Source organism: Schistocerca gregaria, chromosome 3 (assembly GCF_023897955.1).
Source record: "Schistocerca gregaria isolate iqSchGreg1 chromosome 3, iqSchGreg1.2, whole genome shotgun sequence".
Lineage (NCBI taxonomy): Eukaryota > Metazoa > Arthropoda > Insecta > Orthoptera > Acrididae > Schistocerca > Schistocerca gregaria.
Window position 1 is genome coordinate 248,411,598 of NC_064922.1, and position 20,118 is coordinate 248,431,715.

The 20,118-nt window shown below is 40.0% G+C and overlaps 1 protein-coding gene across 2 annotated transcripts in view; it reads right to left on the bottom strand.

Annotated features, from left to right (window-relative positions):
- LOC126356051 (titin homolog) overlaps window positions 1-20,118 on the bottom strand; it is a 96,241-nt gene that overhangs the window by 40,503 nt on the left and 35,620 nt on the right. For both annotated transcript variants that reach the window (XM_050006734.1, XM_050006733.1), the window contains exon 4: window positions 3,007-3,139. In XM_050006734.1, coding sequence (XP_049862691.1) covers window positions 3,007-3,139 — 133 coding nt within the window. The remainder of the gene's footprint in view (window positions 1-3,006; window positions 3,140-20,118) is intronic.

Genomic DNA, 20,118 nt, shown 5'->3' on the forward strand with positions numbered 1-20,118 from the left:
AGAACCAGAGGTGGTACAGAGTTTCAAGGAGAGCATAAGGGAACAATTGACAGGACTGGGGGAAAGAAACACAGTAGAAGAAGAAGAATGGGTAGCTCTGAGGGATGAAGTAGATAAGGCAGCAGAGGATAAAGTAGGTAAAAAGACGAGTGCTAGTAGAAATCATTGGGCAACAGAAGAAATATTGAATTTAATTGATGAAAGGAGAAAATATAAAAATGCAATAAATGAAGCAGGCAAAAAGGAATACAAACGTCTCAAAAATGAGATCGACAGGAAGTGCAAAATGGCTAAGCAGGGATGGCTAGAGGACAAATGTAAGGATGTAGAAGCTTATCTCACTAGGGGTAAGATAGATACTGCCTACAGGAAAATTAAAGAGACCTTTGGAGAAAGGAGAACCACTTGCATGAATTTAAGAGCTTTGATGGAAACCCAGTTCTAAGCAAAGACGGGAAGGCAGAATGGTGAAAGGAGTATATAGAGGGTTTATACAAGGGCGATGTACTTGAGGATAATATTATGGAAATGGAAGAGGATGTAGATGAAGACGAAATGGGAGATAAGATACTGCATGAAGAGTTTGACAGAGCACTGAAAGACCTGAATCGAAACAAGGACCCGGGAGTAGACAACATTCCATTAGAACTACTGATGGCCTTGGGAGAGCCAGTCGTGACAAAACTCTACCAACTGGTGAGCAAGATGTATGAGAAAGGCGAAATACCTTCAGACTTCAAGAAGAATATAATAATTCCAATCCCAAAGAAAGCAGGTGCTGACATATGTGAAAATTGCCGAACTATCAGTTTAATAAGTCATAGCTGCAATATACTAACACAAATTCTTTACAGATGAATGGAAAAACTGGTAGATGCGGACCTCGGGGAGGATCAGTTTGTATTCCGTAGAAATGTTGGAACACGTGAGGCAATACTGACCTTACGACTTATCTTAGAAAAAAGATTAAGAAAAGGCAAACCTATGTTTCTAGCATTTGTAGACTTGTTTTGGAGAAAGCTTTTGACAATGTTGACTGGAATACTCTCTTTCAAATTCTGAAGGTGTCAGGGGTAAAATACAGGGAGTGAAAAGCTATTTACAATTTGTACAGAAACCAGATGGCAGTCATAAGAGTCAAGGGGCATGAAAGGGAAGCAGTGGTTGGGAAAGGAGTGAGACAGGGTTGTAGCCTCTCCCTGATGTTATTCAATCTGTATATTGAGCAAGCAGTAACGGAAACAAAAGAAAAAATTCGGAGTAGGTATTAAAATTCATGGAGAAGTAGTAAAAACTTTGAGGTTCACCGATGACATCGTAATTCCGTCAGAGACAGCAAAGGACCTGGAAGAGCAGTTGAACGGAATGAACAGTGTTTTGAAAGGAGGATATAAGATGAACATCAACAAAAGCAAAACGAGGATAATGGAATGTAGTCAAATTAAGTTGGGTGATGCTGAGGGAATTAGATTAGGAAATGAGACACTTAAAGTAGTAAAGGAGTTTTGCTATTTGGGGAGCAAAATAACTGATGATGGTCGAAGTAGAGAGGCTATAAAATGTAGACTGGCAATGACAAGGAAAGCGTTTCTGAAGAAGAGAAATTTGTTAACATCGAGTATAGATTTATGTATCACGAAGTCGTTTCTGAACGTATTTGTATGGAGTGTAGCCATGTATGGAAGTGAAACATGGACAATAACTAGTTTGGACAAGAAGAGAAATATGGTGCTACAGAAGAATGCTGAAGATAAGGTGGATAGATCACGTAACTAGTGAGGCGGAATGGAATAGGATTGGGGAGAAGAGAAGTTTGTGGCACAACTTGACCAGAAGAAGGGATCAGTTGGTAGGACATGTTTTGAGGCATCAAGGGATCACAAATTTAGTATTGGAGGGCAGCGTGGAGGGTAAAAATCGTAGAGGAAGACCAAGAGATGAATACACTAAGCAGATTCAGAAGGATGTAGGTTGCAGTAGGTACTGTGAGATGAAGAAGCTTGCACAGGACAGAGTAGCATGGAGAGCTGCATCAAACCAGTCTCAGGACTGAAGACCACAACAACAACAACAACAACAACAACAACAATAGACCTTTAATGTTGGATGCTGGAGTTTCTCCTGGACGCTGTGCCCTGCACTTCAATTTATCTTTAGCCTAGCACTTCTGTTGTCATGTGTCGCCAAAATACTGGCGCAGTTCCGTCTGGAATACTTCCCAGCTTGTGAACTTCTCCTCATTGTTCTCATACCATTGCTTGGCAGTGTCCTCCAAGTAGAAAAATACTTTAGCCAAACACACTGTGTAATCCCATTTGTTAAATTTGGCTGTACGCTCATATAACTTCAGCCAGTTGTTTGGATCTTGGCCATCATCACCAGAGAACCCGGAAGGATGACTCATGTGGTGGCACACAGTTGCTGTCATCGTAACTTCCTCTCCTTCTTCTGTCTCCAATAGATTGCGATCTGCTTAATATGGCTCGAACTCTGGTTTCTCGCCACGTAAAAGGCAGCTCTGTTATGGCCTGATAGGAGCCACTGTGTAATCGATAATGTGCACTATCACAAGTTCCAATTTCCAGCGTCTCCATCAGAATAATGTCACGTAGAAGAAAGTGTAATTACATGAATGGCGAAGACTAACTTCATTTAACAAAGGTTTATTCAGCACTTGTCCATAAAAAAGTGAGGAGCGAACTGCCTCCGGCCAGAACACATACAGTATATATACAGCTACAGAACATTCCTGTCCAATGATTCTTCACATTCATGGATACTTCTAGAATGTACTTGAACCGAATATAGAAATTAAAACTGTACAATCCAGGCGAGTTTTGAACTCAAGACCCTCCATGCAACAGTTTATTATTATAACCACTAGACCACAGTGTTACTCAGCTTGTTCTGCGACGATATTTTCATAACTTTAATAGGCAAGACATCTCAGCAGAGTGGTGAATATTTCCCAAGACAGCAATATACTAACTTCATTACAGTACTCACCAAGCTTTGCTCATCAAGGATAATTTCTCCATTTGGTCCAACTTTTACTTGAGGCACTGGCACTGTGGAACTTTGTTCTTCATCTTCTAGTGCTTCTGGTTCATCGACAGATTCTTCAGCCAGACGATTCTCACTTAAGAATACGTAAAATAAAGTTCTTTACTATCAAATAAAAAATTCATATGTTAAGAGTGACACTATCTTACGTCTTATTTTGTACGAGGGTCGGTCAAAAAGTAATGCCTCCCATTTTTTTTCTACTTAAAAAAATTAAGTTAAGTGAAAAATTCGAATTTGGCGCCATTCCTCAAACCTTCTTCTGCAATCCACTGCAGTAGTAACTTTCTGTGTCAACAGGTGGCAGCACAGCAGAAGTTTGTAAGATGGCCGACATCGATGTTCGTTTGAGACAGCGTTGTGTGATTGAATTCTTGAATGCAGAAGGTGAAACGCCCATACGCATTCATGAAAGACTGAAGAAGGTGTATGGTGTTGTGACAGTGGATGTCAGCACTGTTAGACGATGGGTTCGTCGTCGTAAGGAAGCTGAAGGGCAAACACCGTTGACTGACGAAAAGCGGAGCGGCAGGCCGGTGAGTGCAGTGACTCCACACAACATTCAGCAAGTTGATGACATCATTCGTGGTGACCGTCGGGTGACTGCAGATGAAGTGTGTCGCATTATTTCTCTTAGTAAAGGCAGTGTGATCACGATTATTAAACAATTGGGGTACTCAAAAGTTTGTGCACTGTGGGTTCCAAGAATGTTAACCGATCAGAATAAAGAGGCAAGGAAAACAATAGCCTCCCAACACTTGCAGCGCTTCTGTTTGGAGGGAGATGAGTTTCTGAAAAAAATTGTGACCGGGGACGAAACATGGGTGCATTTTTTTGAACCCGAACCAAAGAGGCAGTCAATGGAGTGGCGTCACACAAGCTCGCCGAGGAAGAAAAAATTCAAAACTGTGCGATCGGCAGGGAAAGTTATGGCAACAGTTTTCTGGGATGCAGAGGGTGTGATTCTGGTTGATTTTTTGGAGCAGGGATGCACAATAAATTCTGTTCAATACGTCACAACCCTCAAAAAACTTAAAGCACGTCTTCAGCGAGTTCGCCCAACAAAATCAATGGCAGATGTTCTTCTTTTGCATGACAATGCAAGACCACACACCAGTCGTCACACCTCTGACGAGATTGTCAAAATTGGATGGGAAGTTTTGCCTCATCCCCCATACAGCCCTGACCTGGCACCATCAGACTTCCATCTGTTCGGGCCACTAAAAGAAGCTCATCGTGGGATTCATTTTGAAGATGAGGAGGCCGTCAAAACATCCGTGCGTCAATGGCTTAGGAAGCAGAGCTGTGATTTTTACCGTGCTGGGATACATGCCCTTGTTCAAAGATGGACCAAAACTGTAGAGATGGGCGGAGATTACATTGAAAAATGACAAAATGATCCTCAATGTTGTGGTTTTCAACCTATGTAATTGCATTTAAATTTCCTGACAATTAAACGTAGAAAAAAAAAAAAAAAAGGAGGCATTACTTTTTGACTGACCCTCGTATAAAAAGATTAACATGTTGGTTTTCTTTTGATGTTGACAAACTTCACACTTTTCCCTTGTAACGCACTGACTTGATTAATAAAATGACAAAGCATGCATGTTCCATTCAAAGTTAAAGTATTACCAAAGGTTGCTGGATAATGAATGTCCAGGCAACTAATGAACTAATTTTGAAAGAAACAGTCAGTAAATGCAGAGGACTTAATACTCCAGCATTACTCATAACAAAGACATACTTTTCACAGTTTCATTGTTTACATAAAAGAATGTACAGCATGACCCAAAGTCTATTAACATTTAAAAATTCAATACTTTAAGGAATAATGTAGGTAGAGAGGTAAACACTGACCCCCCATGCTTGAAATGATATGGCATCTTATTGAAACCCAAAATAATTGCCCAAAATGACCGACAGATCACTTCATACAATACAAAAGCAGCAATTAGCAGAACAATTGATTTTTTGCAAGACAATGTTCTTTATAGCAAATGCTCAATCTGTCAACCGTCATTTATAATACTGTAGATGAGGGACAGTGTACAGCACTGTACAGCATATCAGTAGGTACAGTAAGAAATTAGCATCAGATGATGTCTTTTAGCACCTCAAATGAGATCGGACAATCACAGTAGCCTTGTGACTTCAGATAACCCCACAAACAATAATCACATAGATTGACGTTCGGAGGTCAAGCATGATGGAAGTGGCGGCTCAACTTGTGATCCTCACTAAATGATGTGCATAAGAGATCTTTTAAACTTCTAGCAATATGGGCTGAAATGCCATCCTGCGTAAAAGTCATGGCTTCCAGCAGGTGTTTACCAGCCAGGATACAAATGATGCAATTCTGTAATGTATCAACATACCTCACAACCGTCATAATGACAGTTTGAAAAGCAACACCTCACTGTGCAGTGTCATCTGTTGGCAAGTTTTTGCACTCTTTAGTTTCAGTAAAAGACCTTTCCATCTCAGATGTGTGTCAATTTTTGCCTCTAGAGTGTAGAATGAGTGAAATAAGGGAAACGATAACACAATGAAGGTGGAAGTGAGACAGGGAATATTGAAGATTGGGGCCAGAAGGACAGCTGAACTGATGTGTGTTATAAGGAAATTCCTAACTACATGATGTAGAGAAGATGGATTGGGACGGGGAATCCAGATGGCACAGTGCCTGTCAGGCTGGTCAACTCTGATCTTAATACTTTGTGGTGATCAATGAGGAACAATGTACCCATAATCCTTCTGACCTCTCCCAAACTGTTATTTTGCCACACACCCAATCTACGAAATGCCCTGGTCCATCCTTTTGCCACACCTATTTTCAACTTCTTGCCACATTGGTCACATCTCTGTTGAAAACCCAACTGCAAGACCTCTGTATACTAACCTCACACATCAAGGGAAGAGTTGCCTATGAAAGCAGCCACATCATACACTTACTTTGCTGAAACTTTTACACTGCCCTGTTTGTGAGCATGATCACCAACCATCTCCCAGAATGGCAAGGCCAAAGCTAACCACCCAGTAGCAGAACATGCTGCTGAGCACAATATGCATCACTTAAATGGCTGCTTCACAACCGCTATCATCTGAAGTCTGATATCTCATAATTGAATAGAACAGAATTGGCCTTACTACATACACACCAATCTCTCAATCCTCTAGGCCTCAATCCCCAATGTCCCTCGCCCAACACTCATCCCCCCATTTTCTCCCCATGCACCCATGTTCACTCTTTCACTCTACACTCCTGCACTCCTGCACTCATTTCCACAGTCTTCCACCTCCTCTGTTCTATCTCCACTCTTTCACATCATTATGTGCCATATGCAACTCCCAACACCTTCACATGCTAAGATCATCAGAACCACATTCCTTTCCCATTTTGTTGCTGCCTCTCCCTCCAAGCTATCAGCCACACATCCCTCCAACCCCTCACATTTTTTTCCTTCTTACTCATTTCATCCAACACAAACCCTTATACCAGCTGAGCTGCACAGAGATGGTCCAATGTTGTTAGCCTGAAAAATATAGCTGCCATGTGTGGGCGCCTATGCGCATGTGTGGAAACACATGCTTGTTTTCTGTATTAGGTATCTCTGAAGGACATGGTCCAAATGCTCAGCAATTTTGTTGATGTGCTTATTGAAAGTTCAATATCTAAACTTATGGAGAGCTGTTGCCTTTATTTCTTCTATTATTTGTATTGCATCCAGGATTTCCATCTTTGTATGAATGTATATAGTCCCTTATTTTTATGAAAATCTGATTGTACAATCATTCATAACTTGTTCTATTCGATGCCAATTACTTGATTTGATTTTTTGTTTGGTCCTGTTTCTTACATTTTGCCTCAAGAATTTAGGGGTAAAGTCTAGAGGCTCTCATATTTCCATCGCCTCGAACACGCGTTATTTTAGAGATGAGTGTGGTAAAGTAGAACTGTGTCTACTGCACCACAATTGTGTGTGCACAGGATGGACGTGTATTGGACAGATGATCAGTACGGGCAGGTAGCCACCGAGCCCCCCTAAGAAGTTACAGCTCAAGGAATAAACGCGCCGTACTCCGTGTGACGTCAAACATTACTGGGTGAACATTTGAATGTTGTTGAAAGAAGAGAAGAGACAATTATTATTCATTCATTCTCTTACTTTCGTAAGGTCCGGACAGTTGTCTTGTTAAACTTGACGAGATTTGTAGACTGTATTTATGGATAAATGAATGTGATAGTTTCTGATGAACCAGAAGGTGTCGTGCTTACGAAAAATGTTTTAGTTGTATGAAAACTGTTGTGTCTGATGAAAATACAATGAGATTGAGTTCAAAGTATTCTTGAGTGCACGGAGTTATTTTAAAAGTATAAAAAATTCCTCTACGCAGCCGGCGATCCTGAAAAGAAGATCGGCGAAGCAACTCCAAGTGAGTTCAATAGCCAAAGGGGGAATGTGAGTCTTGCACACCAGCACCACATTGCCACCCTTATTCACTGGAAACCACCAGAACGTGGCGACAGAAGTGAGCAGCACACAAAAAGGAGGAAGTTTTTGAAGAAGATTGAGATGAGAAAGGTTGAGAGTTGCCATAGCAACATATAACAACAAGACGAAAAAATTTGTCTTAACATTTGACGCTGCCAGCGCCCGTGCGGTTCACCGGTGCCATTTCTACACCTCACCGACGCAGGCTACAAACCTATGCCGGGTGAGCTCAAGATGGTAACTATTTGAATGTAGACTAGGTTGGTCATTATTCACAGAGGCGATTTTTTTTAATGATCACAAGATCAAAGAAAATTAGGACTGTGGAGAAGGAACAACGACCTACAGAAACTGTAGAACCAGCTATGGCAATGAAAGTGAGCAAGGTCACGCCAGACTGGACTGATGTAGCTAATTTAATTAAAGGACTAATAAGATGCTCAGAATGCTCCATTAAGTAAAAAAATAGATGGGCAAAGTGTAGCTGCCACTGCTCAAATTTCCTCTTTGAGGAACAAAATAAGTGAAAAACTAGAAGCACAGGGTGAAGCTTTAAATCCTAAATTTGAGGTGTTAAATGATAAAGTGGAAAATTTACAAATAGATTTAAAGAATTAATTAAGTAATTCTTTAACTGTACAAATGAATCAAATGTTAACAGACTTAAACCAAAAGCAGGATGATTAATTTCAGAAGTTGACCCATAAATTAGAATTTGATATTGAGGATAAGTGTAACAATATAGAATCTGATTTTAATGAGAAGTTAGGGTCGTTTCAGAGTGTGTGTGTGTAACTACATTCGACTCAGTGAAACAAAGATTACATCCCTTAAAAGATATCATTGAAAGGAAGGACAAACTGATCCCCATTGTCCAATCAAAAATTGCAGGGGTCAGCACTCATGTACACGTTGTAGAGAGAAATTTTAATGAAAAGCTAACAACCTCCGATACCATAAATATGAGCAGTCTGGAGGAACAGTAGAGGAATTAATCGACCAGAAAGCTGCTGAGAGGGTGAAAACAGACAACATTCCATCACATTTAGCATCAGAACCTAATGTTACTAAAAAAGGCATAGATGATTTGTGGAAGGAGTTTAAACTCATCCAGAATAAGGCAGAGAAAGCGGTAGGTTCACAGAGTGTAGTGTTGACTAGTAAAGTGGTAACTGTTTTGTTGAGGGGAGATTTTCACATAAAATGTAATGAGAAGTGCTGGTCTACACTTGCTCACGTGAGGTTAAGAGTAGATCCATGGGATCCGGGCGGAGTCACATTATACCCCAGGGATGTTAACATTCTGTGTCAATGGGCGGAGTGGCAACCGTTGGTTCTCGAGCTGGGTTCACTATTACTTCCACATTAGTTTTCCTACACCAAATTCCCTTCAAATCTTCCACTATTCTGTAATCTATTCATAACTTCTTAAACTATCCTATCATATTAGTATTTAAGTGACTGGACATGACTACAGGATTATGACTAATTTAGGGAATCATGAATAACCAGTGATCTCTAGACATTATATGGATCAAATAGAATAACAATCTGGTGGTAAGCAGAGTGCTATCTCGATGACATAAAATGAATAACAGTAGTATATTTAAGAATGGTATAGTGTGAAGTGACTAGCTGAACAACTATTTCATTATCGTGTATAATTTTCTATGTTTATAGAATATTTTGTACCTTTTGGTGAGATATCATATGAATGGGGAGGGTTAGTATCGATTTTCAAAGGGGTGGGTAGTGTAGGTACAAACATGACACTAACACTATACAGACACAGACACAGACACAGACACAGACACACACACACACACACACACACACACACACACACACACACACACACCTTTCAAATGACCATCGCAGTCAAGTGTGACTGATTCTTCACCACTGCCATTCCACAGGAGTTGTTAAGATCATTCTTCGGGGACTTCAAAGGTGAATGTGAGAATGCCCATTCTACAAGAGACGTGTAACATCATACCTCCTCCACCTTCTCTCTGAAGTACCAGCAAAGTGGGGATCCTGTGAAGGGGGCGGGGGGGGGGGGGGGGGGGGGGGGTTGTTCCTGTCTTTGGGGCTATCTTCTTTCTCTTCTTTGATCTTAGCAACTATTTCTACTTTTTTCTTTCTTACTTATCTTTTGAGTACCAGTCTACCTTTTCCTCAGTTCATATACATACTCTTCTATTGCTGAAGTCGTCCTCAATTTCCGTGGTTTTCTATAACCTTCAACTTATTTTCCATAAGCTGGCCGAAGAATCGGGCTGCACAACTACCCATACACATACACACAATGAAACACAAAGACACAAACAGGAAGAGTACAGTTTAAGGTAATATGGGAACCATCATGTGTTGGAGGGAGAAAATTGTGCACATAGTGATAGGTATGCACACCTGGTTATGTGAGGTGACTGTTCCACATGACATAAAGGTATGTACAGGGATATATTTATATATGTAAGAGCTAGGAGTATTTATGGTTATGATGATGGTATTACACTAGTATGTGTACATGAGAGGAGGAGGAAAATATTGTGTATCGTTACGCTACATCGTATACTTAAGTGGACAGAACTGGAGTCAGTCTAACAATTATTCTGACGAATGGTAGGATAATGGGATAAACAGAGTATAAGTAGGTGTGTGTGTGTGTGTGTGTGTGTGTGTGTGTGTGTGTGTTTATATTCTTTCCAAGTGTGGAGTCTATTGGGAATATAGAACTGGAAGAGTAATGGAGGACTCTAAAGGGTTAAAGAAAGTATTGAGAAGTGAGTCTAAGGAGTGAAGTAAGATGTTAATTTCTCTACGAGGTATTCGAATTCTAGGGTACATAAAGGTGTATGCTAGGGCAATGGACTATGAAGCCTACTTGGGAAGGAGGAGGAGGGCACACTCAGCATTGATTGGATGGAAAAAGGCAGGTAGGCACACCCAAGAAAGGCTGACCTATACTGTGCGGGCAGAGACACCAAGAAGGGGATTTGACCTGTACCACAGTGTACCAAAATGGAAGGAGGAAGTGCTTCCATAGTATCAGCCCTTATGTAAGGTATAGGTACTGTGCCTAAAAGGAATATCACGACAAAAGTCACACATTTTGTAGAGGTTATTCTGGTAAGTTTGAACTCTCATTTCTACTCAAATTATTATGTTTCGGTGAAGTTACATGTGTTGAAAAGAACACCTTTATTTATCCAGAGTTCCTCCAGATTGTAAAAGGTATTGAATAGATCCATAGTTAGAAAACGTAGTACGCGAAGTAAGGGCAAATAACCGCATACCCTTGGGTAATGCACACTTGGAATTTATGATTGGAAAGGGAACAGAAAGATTCTTGTCCTAACACAGTTTACATTGATCAAACGGTCCATGATTATAATGGTATTAATATGGAAAAGAAAAGAGAGCTATATATGAAGTAACCAATGGCTAGAAAAAGGTTATATAAATTGATGGAAATGTAAAGTAATATTATATGAATACAATATTGATGTACGTAATGACCATGTACAAAATATTGTGTGTTCAAGCTAAGGGAAAGGATATGTAGTGTCTCGAGAATTTCGAGGTAAATTCTAGAGACTCTTGTATTTCCACCACCTCAAAAACGCATTATTTTAGAGACGAGTGTGATAAAGTAGAACTGTGTCTTCTGAACCACAAATGTGTGTGTGTGTGTGCAGGATAGACATGTATCGAACGGATGACCAGTACAGGCAAGTAGTTGCGAGCCTGCCTAAGAAGTTACATGTCCAGCTCAAGGAATAAACGTGCCGTACTCCATGCAATGTTAAACATTACTGGGTGAACATTTGAATGTTGTTGATAAAAGAGAAGAGACAATTACTTATTCATTCATTTTCTTACTTTTGTAAAGTCCGGACAGTTGTCTTGTTAAACTTGCGAGAGATTTGTAGACTGTACTTATGGAAAAATAAATGTGATAGTTTCTGACAGGCCGGAAGGTGGCGAGCTTGCGAAAAATGTTTTAGTTGTATGAAAACTGTTGTGTGTAATGAAAATACAGTGAGATTGAGTTCAAAGTATTCTCAAGTGTACAGAGTTATTTTAAAAGTAGCCGGCAATCCTGAAAAGAAGATTGGTGAAGCAGCTCCAATTAAGTTTGATAGGCAAAGGGGGAGTGTGAGTCTTGCACACCAGTACCAAACTGCCAACCTTACTCACCGGAAACCGCCAGAACACATATACTATTTTACTTACATTGCTGGAAGAAAAAAATTAGTACACCCCTTTAGAGGTTTCCAATTCACTCAAGATTCACTGTTGCAACAGTGCATATGGAGCACATGATATGATAACATTTTCACATGAATATCACGAGCAGTTCTCAGGTACCATGTATCAACCCATATTAGTACGTGGAGTAGCCTCCATGAGTGGCCGTGCAGGCACTGACTCTGGCATCCAGCCAATTGTATAGATGAGGAATACTGTTCTGGGGTACATTATGTCATGCCTGCTCGACCTGTTCACGTAGTTCTGTACGACTTGTTGACCAATAAGTCACAGAGTAACTTTTTGTCCCATCATATCCCACACGTGCTTGGCTTGAGATGAGTCTGGAGATCGTGCTGCCCAAGGAAGTTGCTGCATGCTGAGTTTCACAGGCAGTGTGTGGGGGAGCAGCATCTTGTTAGAACAACACAGCACCTTCCTGTTGCAAGAATGGCAAAAGAATAGGTCTAACACTATTCTGAGCAAACCAAGCACTGGTTCGCATCCCCTGCAGAAACACCAAAGGTGACAGAGCTGTAGCTTATTGTTGTATCCCAGACCATAAGGCCTGGATGAGGCCAGTGTGCCTTGGATGAATGCACTCTGTGCGACAGCACTCACCAGGCCTACGTTGTGTGTGTAAACTTGCATGCAAGCAGAATCTGCTTTCATTGCTGAAGACCCTGCTGAACCATACCATCTCTGAAGTGATCCTCTGATGGCAGTCGAGCCATGCAAATCGACACTGTGGCTCTAGTGGAAGATGGGCTAGATGTGTGCATGCCCATAGTCCCACTGCTAAAAATCGATTCTCAACAGGTCATGCTGACACACCTGGGCTGACAAGTCCTCTTATCAGAAAGATGTTATCAGGAGAAACAAAACTAGTGTTCTATGGATCGGAGCATGGAATGTCAGATCCCTTAATCGGGCAGGTAGGTTAGAAAATTTAAAAAGGGAAATAGATAGGTTAGATATAGTGGGAATTAGTGAAGTTCGGTGGCAGGAGGAACAAGACTTTTGATCAGGTGAATACAAGGTTATAAATACAAAATCAAACAGGGGTAATGCAGGAGTGGGTCTAATAATGAATAAAAAATAGGAGTGTGGGTAAGCTACTACGATCAGCATAGTGAAAGCATTACTGTAGCCAAGAAGGGCTAGAAGCCCATGCGTACCACAGTAGTACAAGTTTACATGCCAAGTAGCTCCACAGACACAGACGATGAAGGGATTGAAGAAATATATAATGAGATAAAAGGAAACATTCATTCAGATAGTGAGGGGAGGCGAAAATTTAATAGTCATCGGGGACTGGAATTCGATAGTATGAAAAGGATGAGAAGGGAAAGTAGTAGGTTAATATGAAATGGGGGTAAGGAATGAAAGCGGAAGCCGCCTGGTAGAATTTTGTACAGAGCTTAACTTAATCATAGCCAATACTTGGATTAAGAATCATGAAAGAAGGTTGTATATGTGGAACAGGCCTGGAGACTCTGGAAGGTTTCAGATAGATTGTATAAAGGAAAACAGAAGTTTAGGAACCAGGTTTTAAATTGTAAGACATTTCCAGGGGCAGATGTGGACTCTGACCACAACTTATTGGTTATGAACTGTAGATTAAAACTGAAGAAACTGCAAAAAGGTACAAATTTAGGATGGGAGCTGGATAAACTGAAAGAACCAGAGGTTCTGGATAGTTTCAGAGGGAGCGTTAGGGAGGAACTGACAAGAACAGGGGAAAGGAATACAGTAGAAGAAGAATGGGTAGCTTTAAGAGATGAAATAGTGGAGGCAGCAGAGGAACCAGTAGGTAAAAAGACGAGGGCTAGTAAAAATCCTCAAAAATAAGATGAACAGAAGTGCAAAATGGCTAAGCAAATGTAAGGATGTAGAGGCATATATCACTAGGGGGTAAGATAGATACTGCCTACAGGAAAATTAAAGAGACATTTGGAGAAAAGAGGACCAATTGTATGAATATCAAGAGCTCAGATGGAAAACCAGGTCTAAGCAAAGAAGAGAAAGCACAGAGGTGGAAGGAGTATATAGAGAGTCTGTAAAAGGGTGATGTAATGCAGGGGAATATTATGGAAATTGGAAGAGGATGTAGATGAAGATGAAATGGGAGATAGGATACTGGGTGACAAGTTTGACAGAGCACTGAAAGACCTGAGTTGAAACAAGGCCCCAGGAGTAGACAACATTCCATTAGAACTACTGATAGCCTTGGGAGAGCCAGCCCTGACAAAACTACCATCTGGTGAGTGAGATGTATGAAACGGGTGAAATACCCTCAAACTTCAAGAAGAATATAATAATCCCAATCACAAAGAGGGCAGCATTTCCCCAGCAGACTATATCATAGGAGAGTACAGAATGGACTGAATGAGACTGAAAGTGAGAAATGGCTCTTAGTGTGAATCACGCTGAACTATATTTCTTGACCAGATGATTAATTTGATTTTCTATCTTAGCTGACTATCTCGATGCCTAGGAATTACGAGGGTAAGCCCGAAAGTAAGGTCTCCTATTTTTTTATAAGTAGATAGACTTGTTTATTTCTACAATGGTTTACATCGGTTTACAGCTTTAACATTTAGCTATTTTTTTACATAATCAACATTTCTGTCGATGCATTTTTGTAGACGCTGTGGCAGTTTTTGTTTGCCCATGTCATACCAGCTTGCCGCCATGCTGTTCGGAAAGTTATGAACCTCTTCTTTCACCTTGTCATTGGAGCTGAATCGCTTTCCAGTCAAATGTTCTTTTAACCTAGGGAACAGGTGATAGTCACTGGGCACCAAGTCAGGACTATAGGGAGGATGGGTGATTACGCTCCACTGAAACTGTTGCAGGAGAGCAAGGGTTTGCCGAGTGATGTGTGGGCGAGCATTGTCATGGAGAATACGTACGCCCTTGCTCAACATACCTCTTCTCCAGTTCTGAATTGCCCGTTTGAGTGTTTTCAGAGTATCACAGTACCCGTCAGCATTAATTGCGGTCCCAGTGATCCAGCTCCAACGACGAGGTAAAGGAAGAGGTTCATAACATTTGAACAGCATGGCTGCGAGCTGGTATGACATGGGCATACAAAAACTACCACAGTGTCTACAAAAATGCATCAACAGAAATGGTGATTGTGTCGAAAAATAGCTGAGTGTTCAAGCTGTAAACTTATGTAAACCATTATAGAAATAAACAGGTCTATGTACTTATAAAAAAATGTATATGGGATTATCCTTGTATATGCGTGGTTTCATAAATTTTCTTGTTGTTAATATCCAGTTCAGGAACTTGAAGTGTTTTTATTTGCTGTCTGAAACTGTATCACATTAGTGTTTAAAAAAAAATATGGTTAGGTTATTGTCTGTGAACTATTTGTGTATATCATTAGTGATTGTCAGAGCCATATCCCGCAGCATGCTTGTATTATCATCAAACATGATAATTTCTGCTCTGTCATTAATTATAATTGGTAGATCATTAATGCAAACAAAGAAAATCAGTGGCCCAAGGATCAAGTCCTGGGAGACTTTGTATTTTACATTTTCCCAGTCTAAACTGGGGAATTACTTTTACAACTGGCTCTAAAAGAGAACTTTGTTTGATGTTATATAAGTGAGATTCTCACCAGGTCGAAGGTTTGTTTTTGATGCCATAGTGTGGAACCTTTTTTAGCAAGATGATACGATTTACAAAGCCAAATGCCTTAGCAAGAACACAAAAGATACCTCCTAAAATGTAGTTCACTTAGAATTTCATCTGTTAGGCAAAACATTGCTCTCAGTGTGGAAAAACCCTTACAAAAGCCAAACTGTTTATGTGTCAGTGTGCCATTGGTGTATAGTGTGGCTATAAATCCTCTCAGATACTATTCTCTTAAATAGCTTTGAGAACACAGGTAGCAGAGAGATGGGATGATAGTGGATATTACATTCCTCACTCCACTGTTGTCGATTAGCATCACTATAACATGTTTTAGTCTATTCACGAATACCTCAGTTTTCAGTTATTGGATATACCAATAGCACAATATTTGACTTACAAATTCTGCACATGATTTTAAAATCCTGCTTTATACACCATCATATCAAGAGAACTCAGAGCTTTTAAGTAACTTAATTTTTTTTTTCAATTTCTTTAGGAGTTGTGCTTTTGAATGAAGTGCCACATTTGGTGTGATTTGTATGTGATTAAGTAGCTCTATGGCTTCTTTCGGAGATTGTTTATTATGGTCCCCGTGTTTTCACTATGGTCAGAAAAAATTTCTTGAATTCTAAGACTGCAATGGTTCAATTATTCTTGTTTGTACCATTACCAGAGAACTGTGGTACCTCACCTTGTTCTGATTTTATGTTCCTATTTGTCTTATTTTGTATGAGGTTCTATATTGGGATATAGTTCTTATTTTATTGTCTGACTTGCTAATTTTCTGGGCATAATTCATGTGTTTGGCCTTCCCAATTGTGTAATCAGGAAGGCCAAACACATTCATTATGCACAGAAAATTACCTCCCTCTTCTTAGCATATATTTCAATGCCAGTTGTTAAACAACCTTTCATTTCACTATAGGTTGGTTTGATTTTAATATGTCTTTGGGGAGAAGCAGGCTTTAAAATGTGGGAGAAATAGAGTCCAGGAATGAACTGAATTTCTCATTTACTGTGTGTGCCCACTGTACATCCTCACTTTGTTTATCATGAAAACAACTTCTAAACAAGCTAGCATATTCAGTATTTATTGTTCTAACATGGTTAACTTGGATGTGACCATATCCTGTTTTTCTGATTTTAAGGTTATCATTTAACCATAATGATCAGCAGACCATCTACTGCAGCCAGACTTTTTACTTCACTGTAATTTATGGGGTCCAGGAACAGATTATGAATCATGGTCTTGCTGTGTCCATATACTGAAGGAAGGAAAGAGGACTTGGTTTAACGTCCTATTGACATTGAGGTCATCAGAGATGGAGCACAAGATCAGACTGTGTCAAGGATGGGGAAGGAGATTAGCTGTGTCCTTTCAAACAAACCATTCCAGCATCTGCTTGGAGTTAATTTAGGGAAATCACGGAAAAACTAAGTCTGGATGGCCGGGTGCGGCTATGAACCATCATCGTCCTGAATGCCGGTCCATTGTGCTAACCACAGCGCAACCTCGCTCAGTCTATGTCCATATACTCTTTTTGGGAATGAGATGATAGTGAGTACCTTGAAAGTACACAATAATGATTCTAACTGTTTATAACTGTAATAATTTGAAAGAAAATTAATGTTAAAACCAGCACATAGTACACTGAAGTACATGCATATTCAAATACAGAGATATGTAAACAGGCAGAATATGGCATTGTGCTCGGCAATGGTTATATAAGACAGCAAGTGTCTGGTGCAAATGTTAGATTGGTTATTGCTCCTACAATGGCAGATTATCAAGATTTAAGTGAGTTACAACATGGTGTTGTAGTTAGCACATGAGCGATGGGACACAGCATCTCTTAGGTGTTGATGAAGTGGGGATTTTCCCATACGACCATTTCAAGAGTGTACCGTGAGCATCAGGAATCTGGTAAAACATCAAATCTCTAACATTGCTGTGGCAGGAAAAAGATTCTGGAAGAATGGGCCCAACAACGACTGAAGAGAATCGTTCAGTGTGCCAGAAGTGTCACCCTCCCACAACATGCTACAGATTTCAATGTCGGGTCATCAGCAAGTGTCAGCATGCGGACCATTCAATGAAACATGATTGATATGGGTTTTTGCAGCCGAAGGCCCACTTGTGAGCCTTTGATGACGGCACGCCACAAAGCTTTACGCCTCATCTGGGTCTGTCAACACCGACAATTGACTGGTGGTGATTTGAAACATATTGCCTGGATGGATGAGTCTCGTTTCTAATTGTATCGAGCTGATGGACGTATATGGGATTGGAGACAACCTCAACAATCCATGGACCCTGCATGTCAACAGGGGACTGTTCAAGCTGGTGGAGGCTCTGTAATGGTGTGAGGTGTGTGTAGTTGGAATGATATGGGACCCTTGTACGTATAGATACAACTCTGATAGGTGACACGAGGGTAAACATCCTGTCCGATCACTTGCATCCATTCATGTCAATTGTGCACTCCAACAGATTTCAGCAATTCCAGCAGGACAATGGGACATTCCACACGTCCAGAATTGCTACAGAGTGGCTCCAGAAACACTCTTCTGGGTTTAAACCTTCTGCTGGCCACCAAACTCCACCGATGTGAACATTACTGAGCATATCTGGGATGCCTTCCCATGTGCTGTTCACAAGAGATCTCCACCCTCTTGTACTCTTATGGATTTATGGACAGCACTACAGTATTCATGGAATCAGTTCCCTCCAGCACTAATTCAGGCATTAGTCGAGTCCACGCCACATGGTGTTGCAGCACTTCTGTATGCTCGTGGGGGGCCCTACATGATTTAGCCAGGTGTACCTGTTTTTTGGCTCTTTAGTGTATAATGTTTCTGATATTCCTATACAATTTTATAAGAACTGAGTGTAGCTGACAAAGGAACTTTCGAATGCTTTTCACATGTGCCCCATAAACTGTTGTTATTATGAGGGACTGAGTTTCCAGTTCCAATCTGACAGCATAGCATTCAAAATGTTGTTCAATACAGTACTTCTATGACTTGTGACCTAAGGGTACTGTGCATGTAAATTGCCACCACACCATGTCTTAAGTTGGTACTACAGTAGTAAAAACAGATTCTGTAACTACCAAAACGCATCTGGTTAATATCTGTTGTTCTCAGATGACGTTCAGTTAAGCAAGGGGCATCAGCAATTGTTCCACCTGTGTCACCTGTTCTTCTAGAAAAACAGCAGTTCTTTTTTATTTAAAATACTTCTTAACTTTACATTTGACACGAGCTATATTATTACCAAAAAGTGCAAGTTGTTATGTGTAGTTTCATTATGGTACTATCCTCTGCTAAACAGAACAATGAAATTTAATGTAAGACATGACTGTTATTGGGTATACACAAAAATGAAATTATTTTTAAAATTAGTATCCAAGGAACTGCCAAAACATTTGTGGATAAAACATGACAGTTTTCTTTCCCATGTGCTAAGCAACAAGTTGTCCAAAAGGATGTTGAGTGAGGTGTTAGTATCAGTCTTGTTGAGACCATCATTTGGCTGTGGTAATGGAGAGCATCATTAGCTATTATCCTAATGGAGAAATTTACAAAGTACTGACATCTGAGCTGATAATACAGATTTGATCACAGATGGCTCTTCTCTTGGCTACCTACTGTCAATGGTCTATTGGGACACACTTTAATAAGCTGACTCACAAAATGTATCTTTCTGTCAAAAGTAGGATCAGAAATTTGATCATTTGAATGACATCACAATGTGTTCTTAACACTTCCATTCTGTACAACTATTTGTCATTTCATAAACCTGTTTGAATACAAATTCAGGATGCTCCTCCAGTGTAAAGAGTTGTTTGGTCTGTCTGTTTCTTCAGACTAAAATAAGTGCATTGTGAATTTAAAAAATTACAGCTACATTCTAAGTGTACCTGAGGATAGGTCTGTGTTCACCTCACAAATTACATTTTTAATAGTGTCTCACCCTAGGCATAAGAAATTTATATTCTTGCATAATCCATGCAGTGGGAATGCCTTCTTGGAAAATTTATTCAGTTCATCAATATTTGCAACTGAATAAAAAGATAAACCACTTGGTTGTAGCAAGCTGACGAAACAATAGCATATATGAGAAAGCAGTGGATAATCAAAGCTCCCTATGCCACAAATATTTAAGTTTACTAGTGGAATGGCTGTTATTAAAATGAGATGATGTTTCATGCAATTCAGGAGTTATATGGGCAGAAGGGCTTTGTTCTTTAGTTTCCACAGCAATTATGTAATCTAAGACGCGACTGCATTAAAATTCTCTCTGAAAGGAGGGGTTCTATCAGATGTGATGAAAAATCATTTGCGATATGGATGGATTCGTTACACGACATCAGTGTTACAAAAAAATCACACAGGTTTATTTCTAACAAATTCCTTCAGTACCTATGCTAGAATTTTTTAATGCATGTGACAGATACATTTATATGAAGCAGTTCTCCACAGAGCTTCATGAAAAACATACTTCTATTTTAAGATTAACTATCAGTACTACACAATGCAACACATTAACAAAAAGATTCCGAAGTTTCTTACGTTATTGGGAAATGTACATGTGCATTACATTAGAGAGACACCTGAATGAACTGAATAGATCTCTGCTCTGGTGAAACAAGAC